At 42.7% G+C, this 22421-nt stretch overlaps 1 protein-coding gene across 1 annotated transcript in view; it reads left to right on the top strand.

Moving 5' to 3' along the window:
• Window positions 1-4: 4 nt before the first annotated feature.
• Window positions 5-22421, top strand: part of MTMR8 (myotubularin related protein 8) — a gene marked incomplete at its 5' end in the record, with an annotated part of 28819 nt that continues 6402 nt past the window's right edge. Inside the window, 10 exon segments of the mRNA XM_083424410.1 lie at window positions 5-19; window positions 392-467; window positions 470-553; window positions 8608-8765; window positions 10836-10964; window positions 12730-12864; window positions 13724-13856; window positions 15120-15229; window positions 15943-16068; window positions 21975-22024. Of these exon segments, the coding sequence (XP_083280536.1) occupies window positions 5-19; window positions 392-467; window positions 470-553; window positions 8608-8765; window positions 10836-10964; window positions 12730-12864; window positions 13724-13856; window positions 15120-15229; window positions 15943-16068; window positions 21975-22024 (1016 nt within the window).

Here is a 22421-nt window from a genome sequence, read left to right as displayed (position 1 = left end):
TCCCATGTGTGCCTTCAAAGTAAAAGAGAATCTACTCCTATAAAGCACCCCTGCCTGGAGACACTTGCCCCAGGAAAGCAGCTGTTTATGAGCCTGATTCAAAGTATCTGTACCAGCTGAGATTTAATTCATGCTTATGAAATTAATCATCTTAGTAAACAATAGTGTTCCTGTGGTGTATGATGGCCTAACTGAGAGATTTAACTTTCTAGAAGTCAAATTACATCTTTCATGACAAGTTGTAGTTCTCAGTCATAAATACTGACTATTTGGTTTTTCTAAAATGTAAATAGTCTCTAGTTTCAGTTAGAATTCAGTCAGAATGGCTTTTTTAAGCTGCAGTCAGTATTGACCCTGTAAGCTTTCTTCCTCTTTTTTTTTTTTTTTACAGATTCTCCACCACCATATTGCTACTGTGGAGAAACTGCCTCTGACCGCATCTGGCTGTCCACTGCTTATTCACTGCAAGAATTCCGTGTTGCTCACTTTATTATTGGTCATGAGCGGGACTGTCATGAAGTCTACACTTCCCTGCTGAAACTTTCTCAACCAGGTACTTGGAAAGTGCAGTTTGCTTCCGTATGGAGGAAGGAACTTAGCTTAGTGATACAATACTTGCATTGCATGACAGAGATTCCAGGTTCAATCTCTGGCATCTCCAGGTATGCAAAAAATGACACCTGTTTATCTGGATTTCCACTGCCAGCCAAGGCAGACAGTACTGAGTGGATACACCAATGGTCTGATTCCTATATTTCATACCCTGGCAATGCAAGTGCTTGTTGATGATGAGCTTTGGTTATTGAACTTTGAGCTCTTGTTAAACCAGACAGGAAGAAATGAAAGCATCAATAGCTCAAGCTGTTTCCATCTCTGTTAAAAGAGTGGAAATACTTTGCATTTTCTCCTCTCAGGATGTTGGTAATAATTAAAACATAAATAAAGTTTTTTAAAAAATCTTTTGGCCCTCTAAAGTAGGAACCTGGGGCCCTCCAGAAGTTTTGGACTTTAACTCCCATCAGTCCCTGCCGGTCAAGAATGATAGGAACTGTAGCCATGCAGCATCTGGAGGGCTGCAGGTTCCTGATTGCTACTCAAGAGTATTTGTATTCTGCTTAAAAGATTTCTGCAATGATTTGATTTTGGTGGGTGGTAATTAAATTTGTTAGTTGCTTGTCGCACAAAGAAGCTTTCCAAGTGACTTACAATGAATTTAAGAGCATAAACACACATGAAAATGAAACACATGAAATCCATAATAAGCCACAAAGCAACCCTCAAAAGTAATTATTGTTGAGAGGGAAAGGTGCCTGGATTGTGTGGTGATCAATTACATTATCAGTTTCATTTTAGAATCATATTTTTAAGAGCAAAAAAGAGAACACATTTGCTGACTTCTACTTTTAACTATGGATTGCTATAATGACACTCGTTTTACATACCCATGGAAAGGAGGATGTGTCCTGGGAAAAGAGGACATATGGCAACCCTACTCTCATCACTAAAACTGGAAAAAATAGATACTGTTTCAGCGTTTATAGGACCTATATGATAACAGAAAAAAATTATCTGCACTTAATACCTTATTGCATGTAATAATGGGCTGGCTTCCTCACCTTCGAAGACAGAGCAATTTGTGTGGGATCTGGAAGAAATCCTACAGGCTGTATTGGGGACCCTGCATAGGCCTGATGAAGCTCCTTGGGTCAGTATTTGACACTGTTGAGATTAGAATACCTTTCACGTGCAGCATTCCTCAACCTAGTGTCCTCCAGGTGACTTAGACTACATCTCCCATCAGTTCCATCTAGAACAGGGCTGATGGGAATTGATGGGAATCGAAATCATGTGGAGAGTACCAGATTGGGGGGTGGGCTGCACTAGAGAGTCCTGCCAGCAGCTTCCATTTTCTCTCTAATTTTGGGCATCGTGGTCTTTATTTCTTTTGTGCTTGAATACCCATAGTTTTGTTGTGGTTCAGTACCTCCACAGAATCCCACACTGTCTTTCCTCAGCAGAGCACAAATAATTACTCATTATTCACTAGTGGGTGACTGACGGTTGAAGATTACCTGTTTGGCAAACTGGCTATTTTATCAGATGCTGGCAGAGACCAATCTGTCTCTGGAGAATCTGCTTACTTGAGAGTCAACAGGATAAGTTATCGATTGGATTTGCATTTTGCAACGGAAAGAAAGGAGGCCTGGAAAGGCAGGGAGTGAAAAGGCAGGGAGTGAGTTATTGTTGATCTGTTTGAATTTCAAAGCTGTCACTGAGTTTGACAATGATGTTTCAGAGAGCTACCATGTTTTCCCAGCAAACCCAAGAGCATCATTTTGCTGTAACAGTTCTAGGCAGATGAGGTCATCAGGTTCAGATGATAAGCAAACATATTTATTTATTTCAGTTTCTTTATGACTTGCTTCCTGTGAAGCATCTCATTGTAATTTAACAGTAATAACTGAAAAGGAAGGTCTTTAGTAGGGACCAATGGAGACAGCATCTGTCTGATAAGTAATGGATGGGAGTTCCAAAGGGTAGATGCTGCCACATTAAAGTCCCACTTCCTACATTATATGGAGCAGACCTGCTGAGATGGTATCTGCAGAATGCCTTTTCCTGCATAGGATATAAGGGATATAAGAGATGAGATCCTGTTTTAGGAATCAACTCCCAAGCTGTATAAAGTTTTGTGTAACAGTACCAGCCCCTTGGAACTTGGCTCAGTAGTTAATGGGCAGCCATTTATTTACTGAATTTATATACCGCCTTTTCCTAGAAGTCTCAGGGTGGTTCGCAGAACAAAATCCAAATATAAACCACAAAATGTGTAATCAAAATAACAACAACCCAATAAGCCACCCCCAAAAAAACACATTTTAAAAGGGCATAGGATGTCAGTCAAATCAACCAAAGGCCTGGTTAAAAAGAAATGTTTTTGCCTGGTGCCTAAAGGTGTATAATGAAGGCGCCAGGTGAACTTCCCTGAGGAGAGCATTACACAGACAGGGAGCCACGGCAGAGAAGGCCCGTTTTCGTGTTGCCACCCTCCAGACCTCGAGGAGGCACACAAAGGGCTTCAGAAGATTATCTGGGTAGGTTCATATGGAATGAGGCAGGCCTTGTGGTATTGCGGTCCTGAGCCGTTTAAGGCTTAATAGGTCAAAACCAGCACTTTGAATTGGACCCGTAAACTAATTGATAGCTGGTGCAGTCAGACCAGTATCGGTGTAATATGCTCAAACTGTCTTGCTCCAGTGAGTAACCTGGCTACTGAATTCTGCACTAGTTGAAGTTTCCAAACTCTTTAGAGGCAGTCCTACATATAATGCCTTGCAGTGATCTAACCTTGAGGTTACCAGAGCATAGACAACAGTAGTTTGGCTATCCCTGTCCAGATAGGGGCATAGCTGGACCACTGATGGTACTCCGGTCCATTGAGACCACCTGAGCCTTGAGCAACAGCAAAGGATCCAGTAGTATCCCTAAGCTATGAACCTGCTCCTTCACAGGCAGTGTAACCCCATCAAGAGCAGGCGACCTCCCACCCATCTGGTCTAGGGAACCACCCTCTAACAGTGCCTCAATCTTATCTGGATTGAGTCTCAGTTTGTTGGATCTCATCCAGTCCATTACCAAGGCAAGACACTGGTCCAGCACTTCCACTGCATCACCTGCAGTTGTAAAGGAGAAATAGAGCTGAGTGTCATCTGCCTACTTCTGACAGCGTACTCCAAACCTCCAGATAACCCCATCCAGCGGTTTCATGTAGAAGTTTAACAACATGGGGGATGTGATTGAGCCCTGTGGAACCCTACATTGAAGATTCCACGGGGCTGAAAAGTATTCCCCAAGCAACACTCTCCGGGAATGACCATCCAAGTAGGACTGGACCACCACAAAGCGGTGCCACCCACTCCTAGTTCAGACAGTCGCTCCAGAAGGATACTATGGTTGATGGTATTGAGAGGTCGAGAAGAATTAACAAGGACATGTTTCCCTTGTCTCGCTCTCGACAGACGTCATCATACAGGGTAACCAAAGCAGTTTCTGTGCCAAAACTGGGCTTAAACCCTGATTGAAATGGATTCAGAAAATCAATTTCTTCCAAAAGTGCTTGAATCTGGTCTGCAATCACTTATTCCAGAACCTTGCTCAGAAAAGGGAAATTAGCAACTGGACGGTAGTTAGTTAGGTTTTCTGAATCCAGGAAAGGTTTCTTAAGGAGTGGTTTTACCACTGCCTCCTTCAAACAGGCAAGGACCACCCCTTCTCGTAAGGATGCATTCATCGCCTCTCTGGTCCAGCCAGCTGTTCCCTCCCTGCTGGTTTTTATCAGCCAAGAGGGGCAAAGGTGTAGAGCACAAGTGGTTGCCCTGATTGATCCTAGCACCTTGTCCACATCCTCAAGCCTTACCAACCGAAACTCATCCAACACAACAGGACTAGGCTGTGCTCTAGACACCCCATGAGAGCCATTTGCTATAACAGCAGAGTCAAGGTCTTGGTGGATGCAAGCAATTTTATCCTCAAAATGCTTTGCAAACAAGTCATAGTGAGCTACTGTTGGTTCTATCACCTCCTTTGGGCCAGCCTATAAAAGGCCCCATACAACCCGGAAAAGCTCTGCCAGATGACATAATAAGAATGCAATGGAGTCAGCAAAGTATGCCTTCTTTTCTGCCTTCACTGCCACTAGGTAGGCTCAATAATGAGCCCTTACCAGTGTTTCATTGCATTCATTTTGATCTTTCCTCCACTTGCGTTCAATTTTTTAAAGCAGTGGTGCAATAAGATGGTGATATGTTTGCACAGTGAACAGCCAAGCTGCTGCATTTTGCATTAACTAGATAGTTTCAGGCACCCACATGATCAACTTTGCACCTACACACAAGCAGCAAAACCCAGGTGTTCCAATTAGTGCTAGAAACACCACAGAATGACAGCTTGTTTTTCTGATTTCCAAGGGAGAGCAGCCATTGCTGCCTGTTTCATTAGTCTTTGGTGCAACATGAGCCTAATCTAATTAATTCTGCATATTGCTTCCCAAAAACATAAGAATAACATGTTGGATCAAGCCAATGGTTTTCTAGTCCAGCATCCTGTGTCATAGTGGCCAAGCAGATGCCTTTGGGAAGCCCACAAGCTGGATGTGTTCTCCCTGGTTCTTTTTTTCCTCTTTAACATCCAGCAAAAGTTTGCTTATTCCCCTTTTCCTTCTTTTCTTTTTTGGAGACTTCTTTGGTTGGTCCTAATCAGCAAGGTTACATGCTTTCACATTCTACACTAAGATTGGAGTTAGGCTGAGAATCTGATCCCTGTGGGCTGAAACCTTGGATTTGTTTTGGCTCTTTACTTGTTGAATGCAAGCACAAAACCAAAACAAGCCTCTTCCCAGAGAAAAGAGCAAGGTATTCCCACCGCCCCCGACCTTGTACTATGTAAGAGGGAGCAGAAATCTTGATAATGTCAAATGCCTGCCTCACCAGAAGGGTCTGCAAAGCTTTCTTAACCTCTGATGATAAAAGTACTATAAATGCTTTTATGTTTGACTTCATCTCCAAAGGACCAATGTGGCTACCTACAGGTTTTGGTCATATACCGTATTTTTCGCCCTATAGGACGCATTTTTCCCCCTCCAAAAATGAAGGGGAAATGTGTGTGCGTCCTATGGGGCGAAAGCAGGCTTTCGCTGAAGCCTGGAGAGCGAGAGGGGTTGGTGCACACCGACCCCTCTCGCTCACCAGGCTTCAGGAAGCTCTGCGCAACCCTCGGGAGACCTGCTCCCCATGGCTGCGCAGAGCTGCCTGCAGTCCCGGGCTCAGCGCAGCTCTGCGCGGCCATCAGGAGCGGGCCGCGAAGTCCCACCCGGCTCCCGATGGCTGCGCAGAGCTGCCTGCAGTCCCGGGCTCAGCGCACTTCTCCCCATCGCCAGTCCCACAAGCTCGGGGGACAGTGGGGAGGCGGAGCGTGCCTTCCCGCTGTTCCCCGACCTGGTTCTTCCAGCCTGGGGGGGAAATAATTTTTTTTTCTTTATTCCCCCCCCCCCCAAAAAAAACTAGGTGCGTCCTATGGGCCGGTGCGTCCTATGGGGCGCAAAATACGGTATGTACAAAGGCATCTTTTGGGGTTATTGCACATCCATAGAATCATAGAATTGTAGATTTGGAAGGGAACCTAAGGGTCATCTAGTGCAACTCCCTCAATGCAGGAATCACAGCCAAAGCATGCATGAAAGATCCAACCTCTGCTTAAAAACCTTCTATGAAGGAGAGTGCACAGCCTTCCAAGGGAGTCCATTCCACTGTTGACTAGCTCTTACCATCAGAAAGTTATTCCTATTGTTTAGCTGAAATCTCTTTCTTATAACTTGAGTCCAGTATTCACATCCTAGCCTCTGGAGCAGGATAAAACAAGCTTGCTTCATTTTCCATGTGACAGCCTTTTAGACAGTTGACAGTGGCTATCATATCTCCTCTCCATCACCTCTTCTACATGCTAAACATACCCAGCTTCCTCAACCGTTCCTTATAAGATTTGGTTTCCAGGCCCTTGATCATCTTGGGTGCCTCCTCTGCTCACATTCAGCTTGTCATCCTTCTTAAATAGTGGCACCCTGAACTGGTCACAGTATTCCAGATGTGGTCTGACCAAGGCAGAATAGAGTGGCACTATTTTTTGATACTTTATTGCGGTCATTGGGGACTTGACTTGACGACTTGAGTGGTACTGTCACTGCTCTTGAGCTGAACAAGAGACTTCTGTTGATGCAGCATAGAATAGTGTTAATTTTTTTGCTGCTGCATCACACTGTTGTATCATTTTAAATTTGTAGTCTACGAAGATCCCTAGATCCTATCTGTGTACAATCCAGATGTCCCCCATCTTCTTTTTGTGCAGCTGGTTATTCCTGCTTAAGTGTAGAATTTAGGGTTTAGCCTTTTCTATTTTATCTGTGTTTTTGTATTTTCATCTATAAGCCACCTCAGTTCCCAGACTGGGGGAAAATTGGATGGTGATGGTGATGGTAATTAATAATAATAATAGTGGTATTCTAAAATATATCCATGGGTCTTTCACAATAAAAACTTATAAACTTATAACCTCACAGAGCACCAAAATTCTTTATAACAACAGTAAACAATAAAAGTATCAGTGGTTTTGTTTTGTTTTGAGAAGGAGCCTAAAGGCCTGGGCAAATAGAAATATTCTTTCTTGGCACCTAAAATCCATGTACCTCCCATTCAACCTGTTGCAGAAGCTTCATGAAAGTTTGTTCTTTCTTTTAACAGTGGAATGGACAATCATATGTATATGTAGATGAATAGGAGGTAACATTGGTAAATGTCGTGTGAATTAGTTATTTAAGGGCTTTTTTTCCCAGGGCTGGGGGAGGCTGTTAAAACAAAATCTGAAATTGGAACAAAACTGAACACAAAGGAAACCTTTCAATGAGGATAGAGGAGAAATTTGTTCTGTTTTACTGCTACAGCTCAAACATCAGCTGGATAGCTCAGTTGGTTAGAGTGTGGTGCTGATTATACCTGGGTTGCAGGTTTGATTCCCATATGGGACAGCTGCATATTCCTGCATTGCAGGGGATTAGACTAGATGATCCTCAGGGTCCCTTCCAGTTCTGTGATTCTATTTTACCTAATTCACACCTTCTAAACCGAAACACAGTTACAGTGGTGCCTCGCAAGACGAAAAGAATCCGTTCCGCCAGTCTCTTCGTCTTGCGGTTTTTTTCGTCTTGCGAAGCAAGCCCATTAGCGGATTAGTGCTATTAGCGGTTTAGCGGCTATTAGCTGCTATTAAAGGCTTAAGGGATTAGCGGATTAGCTGCTAAAAGGCTATTAGCGGCTTAGATCAGCTGATAAGCGGCTTAGATCAGCTGTTAGGCGGCTTAGCCATCAGCTGTCAAGCGGCTTAGCTAACAGCTGTTAAGCGGCTTAGGGGCTTGGGAAAAGGGGGGGGAGGGGGAAAAAACCCCAGGAATCGCAAGACATTTTCGTCTTGCGAAGCAAGCCCATAGCAAATTCGTTTTGCGAAGCACCTCCAAAACGGAAAACCCTTTCGTCTAGCGGGTTTTCCGTCTTGCGAGGCATTCGTCTTGCGGGGCACCACTGTATCCTTTTAAATTCACACTTCTCTGAATTGAGATGCAGTTTTTTGTAATGCAGTTTTCCCACCAAAAATGTGTATATAAAAAAAGCATATGTTAGAGGAACGTGTGTGCAAAAATATGTATAATAGTGAATGAACTGTCCCCACCCAGACCCCATAGAAAAGAATTATATTAGGGGAATTGCCAAAAAAATGAGTACAGATTTTGTGCTGACTTGAAAAGAAAAGCGTATGCCGTTTTAAAATGGCACATTTATTTATCTATTTTAAAAAAGCATAAATAAAGCACGCTGAGCCTAAAACTGGAAAAACAAGTAACCAAGCAGAGCACATTTGCAGAGTAATCCATCCCTACTCCTGATTCCACTTGTGTGTGTGTGTGTGTGTGTGTGTATGTATGTGTACCTGTGATTTATGAAGGATTCTGGCTTACACAATCACTTAACTTTTTCCTCTTTCAAAATTGTTTTTGCGCTCTAGTGAAACCGGAAGAGCTTTATGCATTCTCTTACAATCCCAAAATGCCCAAAGAGAACCGGGAGATGGGCTGGAAGCTGATAGATGTCAAAGTAGACTACCAGCGCATGGGGATTCCAAATGACTATTGGGAAATAACCGATTTTAACAAAGACTATGAGGTAATTCCTGTTCAGACAGCAGCTTAATGCAGTGTTTCATTCCAATGGCTCATTACATTTTTCATTTTAATTTTATTCATGTATTTTTTATTTTACTTGTGAGCTGCTTCAAAAGATGAATATCCTTAAAGGCAGGATATAAATAAGCAGAAGAATACCAACTATTTTCCAATGGCAAATATGCCTTTTTCTGGGCAAAGTGTTTGAGAAGGTGTTGGCAGTCCAACTTCAGGCATGCTCAAAGGAAGCTGATTGCTTGGATCCAATCCCTTCCAGCTTCAGACCTGGTCGTGGCACTGAAACAGCTTTTGTCATCCTAGTTGATAACAATTATCAGGAGAGAGATGTGGAGACTGTGCCCCTGCCCCTACTCCTTGAGCAGTTTTTGATACTGTTGACCATAGTATCTTTTTGAGGCAGCTCAGGGAGGTAAGGGTTTGGGGCACTGTATTTCAGTAACTCTGCTCCTACCTCCAGGTCCATTTCCAGAAAGTAGGCTACTGTTCAGCACCATGGAAGTTGTCCTCTGGTATCCTGCAGGATTCCATCTTTTCCCCCATGCTCTGGTGACTGGGAGTGGCTGCCGAGACCATATAACACCAGTCCTGAAAGACCTACATTGGCTCCCAGTACGTTTCCGAACACAATTCAAAGTGTTGGTGCTGACCTTTAAAGCGCTAAATGGCCTTGGCCCAGTATAACTGAAGGAGCATCTCCATCCCCATTGTTCATCTCATACACTGAGGTCCAGCGCTGAGACCCTTCTGGCGGTTCCCTCACTGCGAGAAGTGAGGTTACAGAGAACCAGGCAGAGGGTCTTCTCGGTAGTGGTGTGCGTCCTGTGGAACGCCCTCCCATCAGATGTCAAGGAAATAAACAACTATCTGACTTTTAGAATATATCTGAAGGCAGCCCTGTTTAGGGAAGTTTTTAATGTTTGAAGTTTTATTCTGTTTTTAGTCCTCTGTTGGGAGCCGCCCAGAATGGCTGGGGAAACCTAGCCAGATGGGCGTGGTATAAATAATAAAATTGTTGTTGTTGTTATTTAACATCTATTTGAATTTTCTGGGAGCTGTTGTCATGAGATTTGGAGTGACACATCATCAATATGCAGATGACACCAAGCTTTAGCTCTTTGTTCCCTTTGAATCAGGAGAGGCGGGTGAGGTGTTAGACCAGTGCTTGGAGGCAGTGATGGAATGGATGTGAGCTAATAGAATGAAGCTGAATGCTGAAAGTACAGAGGTGGAACCTTTGATTTCTGGGGGCAGCAGACAAAGAATCTCAAAAAAGAAAACCAACCCTAAAACCCCTTCTATTTTCCCTTGGTTAAGTATGTCTTAAGTGATTTGGACATCCCATGGATGGGGCTCTGGAAGGCTGGAAAGCCATTTGGAAAAGGCCCATAATTTTATAAAATAAGGTTGGATATGTTAAGGAATGATAAAACTGAACTAATTATGCATCACTTGTTTTGGGATACAAGCTTTTGTATTGCTACATTGCAATAAGGTGTATTAAGGAGATAATAATCTATGAGAAACAGTACAAGGTCAGGGAGAAAACCTGCTCTTCTCTCTAGCCTTGCATTCTATAAAAGACTGTTGAAACAAACCACACATAAAAGGGTCCTGTAACACATCTCCTGAAAACAGTTACTGTTGGGTTTGGTGAGCTTTCCCTGGGGAATTGTACAACAGTGAAACTACAACTGAAAAGGTCTGACTTGTTAATCAAACTGACCTTACATGTCCAGGACACTTGCAGAAAGATCACTTGTTGAAGACACTCTTCTAGATCATAATGAACAGTAATGTTGTGCATTCTGTCAGTCAGAGCAATTTAGAACGAGTGTTTGGTGCTTGCTTGTAGCAATAGTATCTTACTCCTGCTGATTCTGAACAAATACTGCTAAACACCTTAACACATTTGCAGCTGGCTTAGCTTTAATATCAATGTAGAGTTGTTAGAGCCAGCAGCTGCTAATTGCAAACCTGTAATAAATGCCTCAACGAGTTAATAATTTAAGATTCCAGTCCTCTCTCCATTTCATTTCTTTTTGTATCTTAGGTTTGCAGCACATACTCTCCAGATCTAGTGGTGCCTAAAGCAGCTACTAGGGCAACGGTGCTGGGGAGCTCAAAGTTTCGAAGCCGGGGTCGGATACCAGCACTTTCCTACTTCTACAAAGAGAATAATGTTAGTAATGCATGCTTTGCTTTTCATGGGGTTTTGGTCTTCCTCCATAGTCAATCCCGTCGTCTTCCTCAGGACTCAACCTGATTGTGCTGTATGTGTAGACTAGGGGTGGGGAACCAATGGCTCTCCAGACATTACTGGACAACAGGTCCCATCTTCCTTGATCAGTATCAATATTTGGAGATGAAGTCCAACAACATGCCACAGGTTCCCCACCGCTAGGATAGATCAAGCCTTGGGCAATGCTTATTGATGCAGAGGGCAGTCTTGTCTTCTTGTACTGAAATTGCTACCTTGAAACTATTTTAGCTTTACATTTTAAACACATGTAAATATTGCTCATGTCTTTTCTCTTCCCCTATCATACCATATGACTTCTTGGCAACATTTTACAGAAGTGGCTGGGCAAAATAATTTTGGCCATGATTTGTCGCTTTACGACATAGCATGGCCAAAATTATTTTGCCCAGTTTTGGGGGGCCCATCCTAAATTGGCTAGATGTTCTTTTTCAGAATTTCATTTAGAGAAGAGATGAGGAAAAGCAGTTTCTTAAAATTAAATATTATTACAGTTTTAAACTGGACTCTTAAAATCAGGAGCCCGGAATTCTGATTTTCCAGCTGGGTTTCATCCACAATTTGTGGAGGGGATGTGGAGGTGAAATGAGTAATGTTAGATGGTTCAGCAACTACTGGCTCCTGGTGACTATTAGCTCTTGGCTGGCTGAGGCATGTACAGCAATTTTTTGGTGTCTCCTTTTCCACACACACCCCACATTGTCCTAGGGAGACAATGCAGGAATGATGGGGAGAACCAGCTCCTGGCTATATGCACCTCAGCCTGCAAGTGTTGGTGAAGTCTTCAGTGCACACAGATGCCTTGGCTCTGGCCTTGTGGTGACTCAGTGGGGGCCTTGCCAGAATCTCTTTATGGGAAACCCCATGGACAGCAGTAAGCTTCTTCTCTTGGTCTCACCTGAAACTCTCTTACCCAGTTCCATTTTGCACAGAACTTGGTGGCAACACTTCATTCAGATCAATTCAGAAGAGCATTTTTCTTCTTGAAAACTACAGATCTGGTTATGTTGGGCAATGTTCAGCTAATTATATTTCAACTCTGCTAATCTCAGCTTTTTGAAACAGGAAATAGCTTGCAACAGAGAACCCTCTTTTATTCATTGTTGGCCTGATTTAAATGGCACTGGTTCTCATTGTGGAATAAAATGCTGAGCATTTAGCTTTTAACTTTGCTGTCCTTGCAGTGCCCTAGGTTCAAGTATGGACAGAATTACCTTGTTACTGCATTTGGGGGGAACTTCCCTTGGTTGGTGGTATATGCGTTTTCATGCCAGTATTCTGGTTACTCAGCATTGTCACTGGTTTGGGAGAAGAATGATGATCAAAAGTAAATGGATATGAGGGTGATGATCTCATTTCACAAAAGGCACTGTCTCATCCAAAAGGAGGTATTCTTGGAATTAAAGCTGTTTCTCCTAACCCTCCTAAGCATTGGCAGGCCAGATAAACTTCAAACAGCTGTTAAAAGATAAATTGGTTTCCCTCCCTACAATTGTGTCACTTCTGTATACTCTCATAAAAGTTTCTCTCATAATATTTATGCATATTGGTAGACCAAGGCAATTGCTTAATACACTGCTGCTTCTATCTGCAAGTGGTGGGTGGAGAAAAGCAGGTGCCTTACTGCACAATTCTGTGCTGGAGAACTTCTTACCTGCTACACGTGACATACTCTTGTGTCTTTCAGGCTGCAATATGCCGTTGTAGTCAGCCCTTGTCTGGGTTAAATGCTCGTTGCCCAGAGGATGAACAGCTGCTGCAAGCACTTAGGGAAGCCAATCCAGGAAGTCCCTTCATGTATGTTGTAGACACAAGGCCAAAGGTATCACTTCATGGGATTTGTGAGCACTTGTGTGGTCAACAACTCTGACTTTGACATTGCCTAAACACAGTGTGGCCATAAAGGGATTCTGCTAGGGAGGGGAATCATGACATCCTTTTTCTAGTTTCATGGGTGGGCCTTACATAGTCCTTGGACTGCTTCATGTGGACCTTGGGCTAACTTCTTGCAGGTGGTAAGAAGGAGGGAAAGGGGAGGAAAGAGGTTGGCAAAAAGATAGAGAAGAGTGTGACCTGCTCACATTTTGTTCTTCCCAGCCCACCACTGCATGTACCTCCCACAACAGATTATCCACAAGGGAATGTGGCCGTCAGCAGAAAAAGCGTTACCAGCTCTTGACACTACTGATGCCTCTCACACATGCACAAAAGGATCTGCCAGTCACTTCATATTTGCTACTCAGTTAGTATGCCTTTTAAATCAGCCTTCTGCAACTTGATGCTCTCCAGATGTTTTGGGCAGAAACTCCCATTAACCCTAGCCTGCACAATGGGAGTTATGGTCCAAAGCATATGGAAGGCACCAGGTCAGGGAAGGCAGATTTATCTCCTCTTAACTGGCAGCTACTTGCAGCATGTGGCAAAAAATACTGACAATGATGCATCATTTAATACTTAGCATCCCTAGGGGAAAGAGGAGAACATTATGGTAGGATTGTAGCCTTGCAGTTCTGATAATGTTCTAGTTTCTGTCTTAGAAATTTTTGTGAGACACCACACTGTATATATGAAGAATTCCACTTTTTAAGTTACTTTTTCAAATAATGCTAAAGAGGGCCAGTGGGTGTGTATGTATCAGAAAGGGCTGTGCATAATCATTTTTTGCTACCCAATTTTTCCAGCTGAATGCCATGGCCAACCGAGCTGCTGGAAAGGGTTATGAGAATGTTGATAACTACGACAACATTCGTTTTAAATTCATTGGTATCGAAAACATCCATGTTATGAGGAGCAGCCTGCAGAAGCTACTGGAAGGTGTGTTTGGTTTTTTTATTTTGGCTGGCCACTTGCGATGATCACCTGTTGAGCTACCTTGCTGTAAGACAGGCAATTATTGTAGACACAGGAGCCTGTGTACTCTGCAGGTGTGGGACAGGCAAGAGATTAGGAGAGTAAATAACCTGGCAGCTCTCCCGGCTTGCTGAAGTGGCTTGCTGGTGTTACAGCTTGCTCTAAAAAGCAACATTTAGAGAGATGAAAGCTGGTGGGGGATAAACACCTGCATTTTAATTTTAAAGCACATTGAGACTAGAGGGTTTGAACTATTTGAGCTTCAGAGTCCTCCTTGTGAAATCAGAAGTGACCAACTTCTTTATATGGAGGAGGAGGGTCGAATCATTCCTGGCCAAGCTGTTTGGAGGCAGGATTCTCCCCAGTCATGATATCACCAAGGGAAATCTGATCCTGCAGGGTGAATAAGTTGGCTTTCTGTCACTTCTCACAAGCTGCCAGCTGAATCAGAATGGTACCTCATGTCACTTTGTTGCACACAAGTTTGTGTTTCCACTTTGGAGGGTACCTTGTGAGGTGACTGGATACCCCAAAGGCTTTTCACCTTTGCTACATAGCAGTGATGGAGTGCCTCTTTCCATTCCAGCCTGCCCAAGCATTAAGGTTTTCATATCCATGAGTTCCATCTCTTGAAGAGATGCATTATGCATCTGCAAAGAACAGGGCCTTCTTGGTGGTTTTGCCCTGGATTTGGCATACCCTCCCACAGAAGGGACGAATGGTGTGTACTCCTTTTGCCACTTCGTTTTGGATAAATATTCCTCAGATTTTATTCCCATCTCATTTTTATTGTTTTAATATTGTATTGATATTTAGAATTTTTATGCACACTGCCCTGGAATCCATGCTTGAATGAAGTTTAGGAATCTGCAAAATATATATTTTTTTAAGTGAAGCACATAACCTGATAATATTAATAATAGTAATTATTATTTTATTTATATACCACCCAGCTGACTGGGTTGCCCCAGCCACTTGTGAGTGGCTCCCAAGAGATTATTAAAAACACAATTTTTGCTTCTCAGTTAACATGCCTTTTAAATCAGCCTTTTGCAAGGTGCATGGCTGAAAGACTCCCTAGTTTCTGACTACATGAAGGAGGAATTTATATTGGGTAGCAATTTCTGAGTGGCCTTCACACAAACAATTTCTCAATGCTTGGAAGAAACTTCCATAATGATAGAGACAGTTGTATGTTTATCATACCTTCCGCTTTTGTTCCTTTAGTGTGTGAAACGAAATCTCCTTCAATGAGTGATTTCCTTACTGGCTTAGAGAACTCTGGCTGGTTACGGCACATTAAAGCTGTAATGGATGCTGGTGTCTTTCTTGCTAAGGTAAGGCCCACCTCTGAATTTCCAAAGATATACGTCATCAGAGAAATGGGAGAGCAGGAGTGAAAGCTTTATTGCTTGGGCTGTGCTTGGGCGAGGCAGATCTTGAATGAACACTAGGAAAAGTAGGTCTTCTGTGTTAAACCTGTCATAGTTCCATGACTTTTACATGGAGTTGGCACTTTTACATGGAGTGTGCTCAAGAGGAGGCAGTTCCACTATTCAGCTTGGTTAGGAAGTTGTTCAGTGTTGGGGCAGCAGAAAAAACTAACAGATCGTTAAAGTCCTTGATGGCAAGAACCATAGAGGGGAAATCATAGGTTTGTTTTTTCATATCCAGGCTATTAAAAACAAATGGAGGGCCACCTACTTAAATGGGGGGTGTCGGAGGGGGTCATGTGTTCTGTAGGCCAGGAATGGGAATGTGGTGCCCTCCAGATGTTGCTGAACTCCCAACTCACATCAGCACCAGCCAGCATGGCCCACAGTCAGGGATGATGGCAGTTGTAGTCCAGTACCACCTGAAGGATCACAGGTTCCCCATCTGTCCTCTAGGCTCCACCTGCTTCATAGTTCATTGTTTGGCCTACTCTCCATATTGGTATCATGTAATCCAGCATTTTATTTAAAGCAGCAGTCAAAATGTTTTGCTGTGAAATGTTCAGGAGGTTTATATGGTATGTTTTTATTTGTGTGTGCCATCTCACCTGTCATAGGCAGTGAAAGATGAAGGTGCCACTGTCCTAGTGCACTGCTCTGATGGCTGGGATCGCACTGCCCAGGTCTGCTCAGTGGCCAGCCTCCTCTTGGACCCCTTTTATCGGACCTTTAAGGGATTTATGGTAAGAGCAGGAGAAGATCTGTCTTCGCTTTTTTGTTTTTAAACCATATGGTCAATTCATGTAAATGGTTAGAATTGGTCTATGCGTAAACAAATCCCAATTAAAGCATCTGATTGCTTCTGTTGAATGCTTGTAATTTGGAGAAGCCATGGTGCAGTTGCACATGACAAATCTAATTAATTTGAACAGTGGTGGGACTGGGGGATTCTGATATATCATATACGACATGCCCCTTGACTTCTTTATATACAGTGGTACCTTGGGTTACATACGCTTCAGGTTTCAGAAAGAGCACTTCGGGTTAAGAACTTTGCTTCAGGATGAGAACAGAAATCATGCTCTGGCAGTGCAGCAGCAGCAGGAGACCCCATTAGCTAAAGTGGTTCCTCAGGTTAAGAACAGTTTCAGGTTAAGAATGGACCTCCAGAACAAATTAAGTTTTTAACCCAAGGTACCACTGTACAGTGGTGCCTAGCAAGACGAAAAGAATCCATTCCGGGAGTCTTTCGTCTTGCAGTTTTTTCGTCTTGCGAAGCAAGCCCGTTGACGGAGTAGCGCTATTAGCGCTATTGGCACTTTAAGGGCTAAAAACTGCTTTTTAGGGGTGGGGGATTAGCGGTTTTGCTGCTAAAATGCTTTTAGCAGCTTAGCGATTCAGAATAAGGGGTTTTGGAGCAAAAAAAAATTCATTTTTTTTCGTCATTTTTCGTCTTGCGAAGCAAGCCCATAGGGAAATTCGTCTTGCGAAGTGCCTCTGCAGACGGAAAACCCTTTCGTCTAGCGGGTTTTCCGTCTTGCGAGGCATTCGTCTTGCGGGGCACCACTGTATTTTCAAGCAGTGGTGTGGGATGGAATTTTTTCCTGGTGCTTTATGTCTCTACAGATTTTTTTTCTGTTTCATAAGTTAACTTCAAAGGTTTTAGCTTTGTTTACTGAAAACATCTAAAATAAACAAGCTAAATTAGAACATTCTCTAGGGCATCAGAAAATGTTCTGATCCAAACTGAAATCCAGTACAAATCATCTTTTGCAAATTTACCCTAATTTGCAGAAGACATTCTTGAACTGTCTTCAGGAGCACTGAGTGAAGGTGAGCAGGCAAGTTATGGCATGGGCAGCTGCAGTTCCTGGTACCAGCTAACAGAATGCTTATGGGCCAGGTAGTGATGTGAAGTTGTGCCTACTCTCCTTCTTCCACAGCTAAGCAGATGGGAGGCAAAGCCATTCCACTGGGCAGGGCTGCACTTTTACTGCAGTAGTATGCATCAGTGTCACTATTTCATACTTTGAACTTGCAGGGCATTTTTCTCTGTGCACATATGAACATAACATCAGTCTAATAAGACTTGAAGTAAAGACTAATGTGAGTTGTGGGGGAGGCTCTCCCTTATTTCATACAGCTCATACATATTTTTTAATTAAAGCCATCTATTCTTGCAGTTAAACTTCTGCATAAATGTTTGTCTTTATTCAGTCTGAGGGTATGTGTGATAGACCACCATAATGAATTGTTTCTCTCCCTTTCAGTTTTAACGAAGAATGCTAGCTGATACTGAGATTGTTTCATTTACAGTGGGGCCTCGCAAGACGAAAAGAATCCGTTCCGCGAGTCTCTTCGTCTTGTGGTTTTTTTCGTCTTGCGAAGCAAGCCCATTAGCGGATTAGCGCTATTAGCGGTTTAGCGGCTATTAGCGGCTATTAAAGGCTTAAGGGATTAGCGGATTAGCTGCTGAAAGGCTATTAGTGGCTATTAAAGCCTTAAGGGATTAGCGGATTAGCTGCTAAAAGGCTATTAGCGGCTTAGATCAGCTGATAAGCGGCTTAGATCAGCTGTTAAGCGGCTTAGCGATCAGCTGTTAAGCGGCTTAGCGAACAGCTGTTAAGCGGCTTAGGGGCTTGGGAAAAAGGGGGGGAGGAAAAAAACACCCCAGGAATTGCAAGACATTTTCGTCTTGCGAAGCAAGCCCATAGCAAATTTGTTTTGCGAAGCACCTCCAAAACGGAAAAGCCTTTTGTCTAGCGGGTTTTCCGTCTTGTGAGGCATTCGTCTTGCGGGGCACCACTGTATTAGCATTCTTTGAGAACTGAAGTGAAGGGTTGTACTAGGTTGCTTATTAGCACTCTTTGGGTTTACTCCCCAGTTTTTACAACAAGATACTTTTTGAATGCTACAGCTTTATAATCCACTGAGGAAAAAGGCTTAAACCCTTATAGAGGAACTGTGCTGGGGGACTTCAAATTCCTGTAATATAAGCTGCCTTTTAGGATTATAAACAAAGTTAGCAACTATATGCATCAACTTATGTCTGCCTGATATCTGCTACTGCTACTCGACATAGTAAGGAAAGAATTACTGTGCAAAATGCTGAAGAATTACTGTGCAAAATGCCCTGTATGTTAAATCACAACCAGCATTATTTTTAAAGCTTCCTTACACTTATTAGGCAGTTAAAATGCTAATTTTGAAAACACACACACATCACAGTGAATGCAGGTTTGCAGTCTAAAAATAAACAGCACAATGGATGACAGAAATATGACTCATTCTGGCTTCAGAGATTTCATTACATATTGGCTATCAGATTAAAATTCATATTTGTGTGGCTTTATTAGAGGGTAGATTTATTTTGAACGAAAAGAACGATATTAAATATTGGAATGTGTTGCTGAATTTCCATATCATGGGCTCCACACAGTCAGGATTCTAAGTTGACGTGGTCTGTCCTACATTAGAGATGCATATGCTCATTGTATAAGCACAGCATTGCCGACAAGCATTTCATATAATTAAAGATACAAGAGTATGTGCGGCACTGCATAATCTGATCCCAAGGTGTACCTCAGAATGCTTCCAGGCACTTAAAAAATACTCACTGGAGGCATTTCATGATTCTAAATGGTTTTTCAGTTTTTATGTCACTCTGAGGTTCACATAAATTGGTCTTCGAGGAGATGAGTCATGCATCTGTGTATGTTGTCTGTTTTCTTCCATGGGAGGGCTGCTGGAGCAATCCCATATCATGTAGAAATGCTTGTCTTAGAATTGGAAATCTAAATGTGTGGTGGTGTTGCTTTTGAAAGCAAAAATCACTTGTGGGAAGGGAAATGAGGATTTTTCAGTTCTACTGTGTCTCCACATGCATTTCTTCCTTGGGCATCTTTCTAGAAGCCCTCCTGCAGAGGAAAATATTGTAAGAGATCTGATAAATGTTGCTTGGCTATATTAACAGTCCTTTAATAGGCTGCTCCTTCCCTTGTGCAGAATGAGATAGTAGAATTCCGGGCTATACCACATCAGTCTGAAGGTGTTGTTGTTCATTCTTCCCCCTCCCCTATATAAAAAAAAATCCTATAGCACACTAGTCCATTAGGGAAAGGGCTGTGTTAAAATCTCTCATGGTGAAGTGCTTGTTTATTACATGCTATAAGCTTTCTGTGGAGTGGGAGTGCATTCAAGAATATGACACATACATGATGTTGTATAGTTCAGAATTATACTGCCTCATTCCTCATGTATAGCCAGGCACTTAGAGCTATTTTCCACACAATGCTCACCCTATTAAAGCATCTCCATGACGCTGATGTTCAGAATTTTTGATGTTCTGATCTTGCCCTGAAACAACCTGCATTTGGCAAGAGCTTCATGATTTAATAAAGAACTGAAATTGCTATGATATTCCAAAGGTTATCAAGCAGCTACTTTTCGGGTAGTAGAGAGATACGATTAACAATGAAGATCTTTGAATTGACTATGTCTTTATTTATTGATGCTAGGCTTCTCATTGCTGCTGTTTGCTGCCATTGCTGCACTGGACCCTTTTAAAGTTAATTAGATATATACCAATGGTATAATAAAATCAGTTCATTTATTCACAGTGCAAGAGGAACAACTGGCTACCTTTTTGCCTTCTGTTGTTTTACGTCACACTGTTGCTTTTGTAGTAGCTATCATTTCCTGCTTCTCCCCATCCCAACTCCTACGGAAAATTAGCTACCATGGATGGAGAAGAGGGTCCCAGTGCTAACAATGAGACTCTCTTCTCCATTCTTCGTAGCTAGTTTTCATAGCCATTCCTCCACCAGTGGGTATGATTTCTAACCCCCCTCCCCCCCAATTTTAAGCTTTCTCTGTATTTAGGAGGGAGGAGAACCTTTAGAAATCTTAAATGAAAGAACTTCAGATTGATTTGTGTTAGTGTAATTTGTTTATATCTGAACAATATTGGGGAGAGCATTGAGGTGAGTCCTGCACTGAGGCTTGAGCTTATTTATTGCTGCTGCTGTTCACTATCTTGGTTGTTGGCTTTATGTCCCACTGTTCTTCCAAAGGAGCCCAGGGGTAACAAACATATCCACAATTTAAAAGCAAAAGCTGTTGCCCCCCAAAATGCTTCACTGCACTCTGCCCTAGAAACCTTACTCCCTTGTCCTCTGTCTAAACCAGTGTATCCCAAACTTGTGTCTCCAGCTGTTTTCGCACTACACTTCCCATCATCCCTGATCACTGGTCCTGCTAACTAGGGATGATGGGAGTTGTAACCCAAAAATAGCTGGACCCCCAAGTTTGGGAAAGACTGTTCTGGATAATTTGCATCCAGAAGGGCACCCTTGCCTTATTAAGAATGACTTGCAGCATTTGAAATGGGCCGCAGAACACAGCGAGAGCACACTTAAGCCCTGTCCCAGTACTCTCAGGAAAAGGGAGTGGGGTCTTCAGTTACTGAAAAATGTGGGCTGAGGATTTCTTTTCCCTCTTCCTGCTTCAGAGCCTTGTTGGGTTAAAATTTGCCCAATTCCTGCTCCAACTAGATCAGTCATTGCTTGCGATTTTTAAAATTTATTTATCTGTATAGTTCTTAATTATTATTATTTTTAAAAAACACACCTCTAAGCAGTTTACATAAAATATACAATAATCTGATTTACATCCTATGCCCTTTTAAAAATGTGTTTGTTGTGTAGGGGGTGATATTGGGTTGTTGTTATTTTTATTATGCATTTTATTGTTTTATATCTTGATTTTATTCTGTGAACTACCCTGAAAGCCCAGGCTACAGGGTGGTATATTAATAATAATAATAATAATAATAATAATAATAATAATAATAATATTTAAATAAATAAATAGAATGCAAACCAGATTTAAAAACCTATTACTATAAAACAGAAACCAAAAATATAAATAAAACCAGCAGTTAAATATACTTTATAAAATAAGATTACATGTTCAAATACATGTCAGCTTTACATACTGTAGTAGGTAAAGGTAAAGGTACCCCTGCCAGTACGGGCCAGTCTTGACAGACTCTAGGGTTGTGCGCCCATCTCACTCAAAGAGGCCAAGGGCCAGCGCTGTCCGAAGACACTTCCGGGTCACGTGGCCAGCGTGACATCGCTGCTCTGGTGAGCCACGGAACGCCGTTTACCTTCCCGCTGGTAAGCGGTCCCTATTTATCTACTTGCACCCGAGAGTGCTTTCGAACTGCTAGGTTGGCAGGCGCTGGGACCGAACAACGGGAGCACACCCCGCCACGGGGATTCGAACCGCCGACCTTTCGATCGGCAAGCCCTAGGCGCTGAGGCTTTAACCCGCAGCGCCACCCGCGTCCCTACATACTGTAGTAGGCTTGCCTAAACAGAAAAGGTTTTAGCAGGTGCTATAAACAGTACAGCAAGGACACCTGCCTAATGTTAATGGGCAGAGTTCCAGAGTGTAGGTGCTGCCACACTGAAAGATCAAATGGACGGTGTCCAGGCACAGTTGGTTTTTCTGATGGACCTGACAGCCTGGTCTTATGCTTTTTTAGCCCGAAGTAAGTCCTGATGTGCTGCCCTGAATGGTGCCACTTATTTTTATTTGTAAGCCACTTTGTAATTTAATTTGTGTCTCTAATTTATCATTAAAGGTCCTGATAGAAAAGGAATGGATTGCAATGGGCCACAAGTTCTCACACAGGTAAAATCCAAATTGTGTGCTAAGATTAGAATGTCTGGAAAGGGGATCCTTCTTGTATATGCTCTTATTGGCCAAGTGCTTTCCGTTGATGTTACAATGTGGTCAAGGGGTTGAAGTATGACTTGGGACATCAACATTTACATCCCTACTCAGCACTGAAGCTCATTGGGTGACTTTGATCCACTAGCTTTCAGCCTAACCAACCTCACAGAATTGTTGTGAGGATACAATGCAGAGAGAGAAACTCTGCATAGCACCTGATGAACTCCTTAGAGTGGAACTGGTACAAGGAAAGATAAGGACTTGTGCTAAGAAATTCCACAGATAAGACAAACTTCTCTAAGCGCTCTCCCATCCAGCTTAGCAACTGGAGTTGCTTGGCTGCAAAGGAGTATGA

This window comes from Podarcis tiliguerta, assembly GCF_965153285.1.
Source record: "Podarcis tiliguerta genome assembly, chromosome: Z".
Taxonomy (NCBI): Eukaryota; Metazoa; Chordata; class Lepidosauria; order Squamata; family Lacertidae; genus Podarcis; species Podarcis tiliguerta.
Note: the sequence above shows the minus strand (reverse complement) of the source record. Positions and strands in the feature narration are given on the sequence as shown.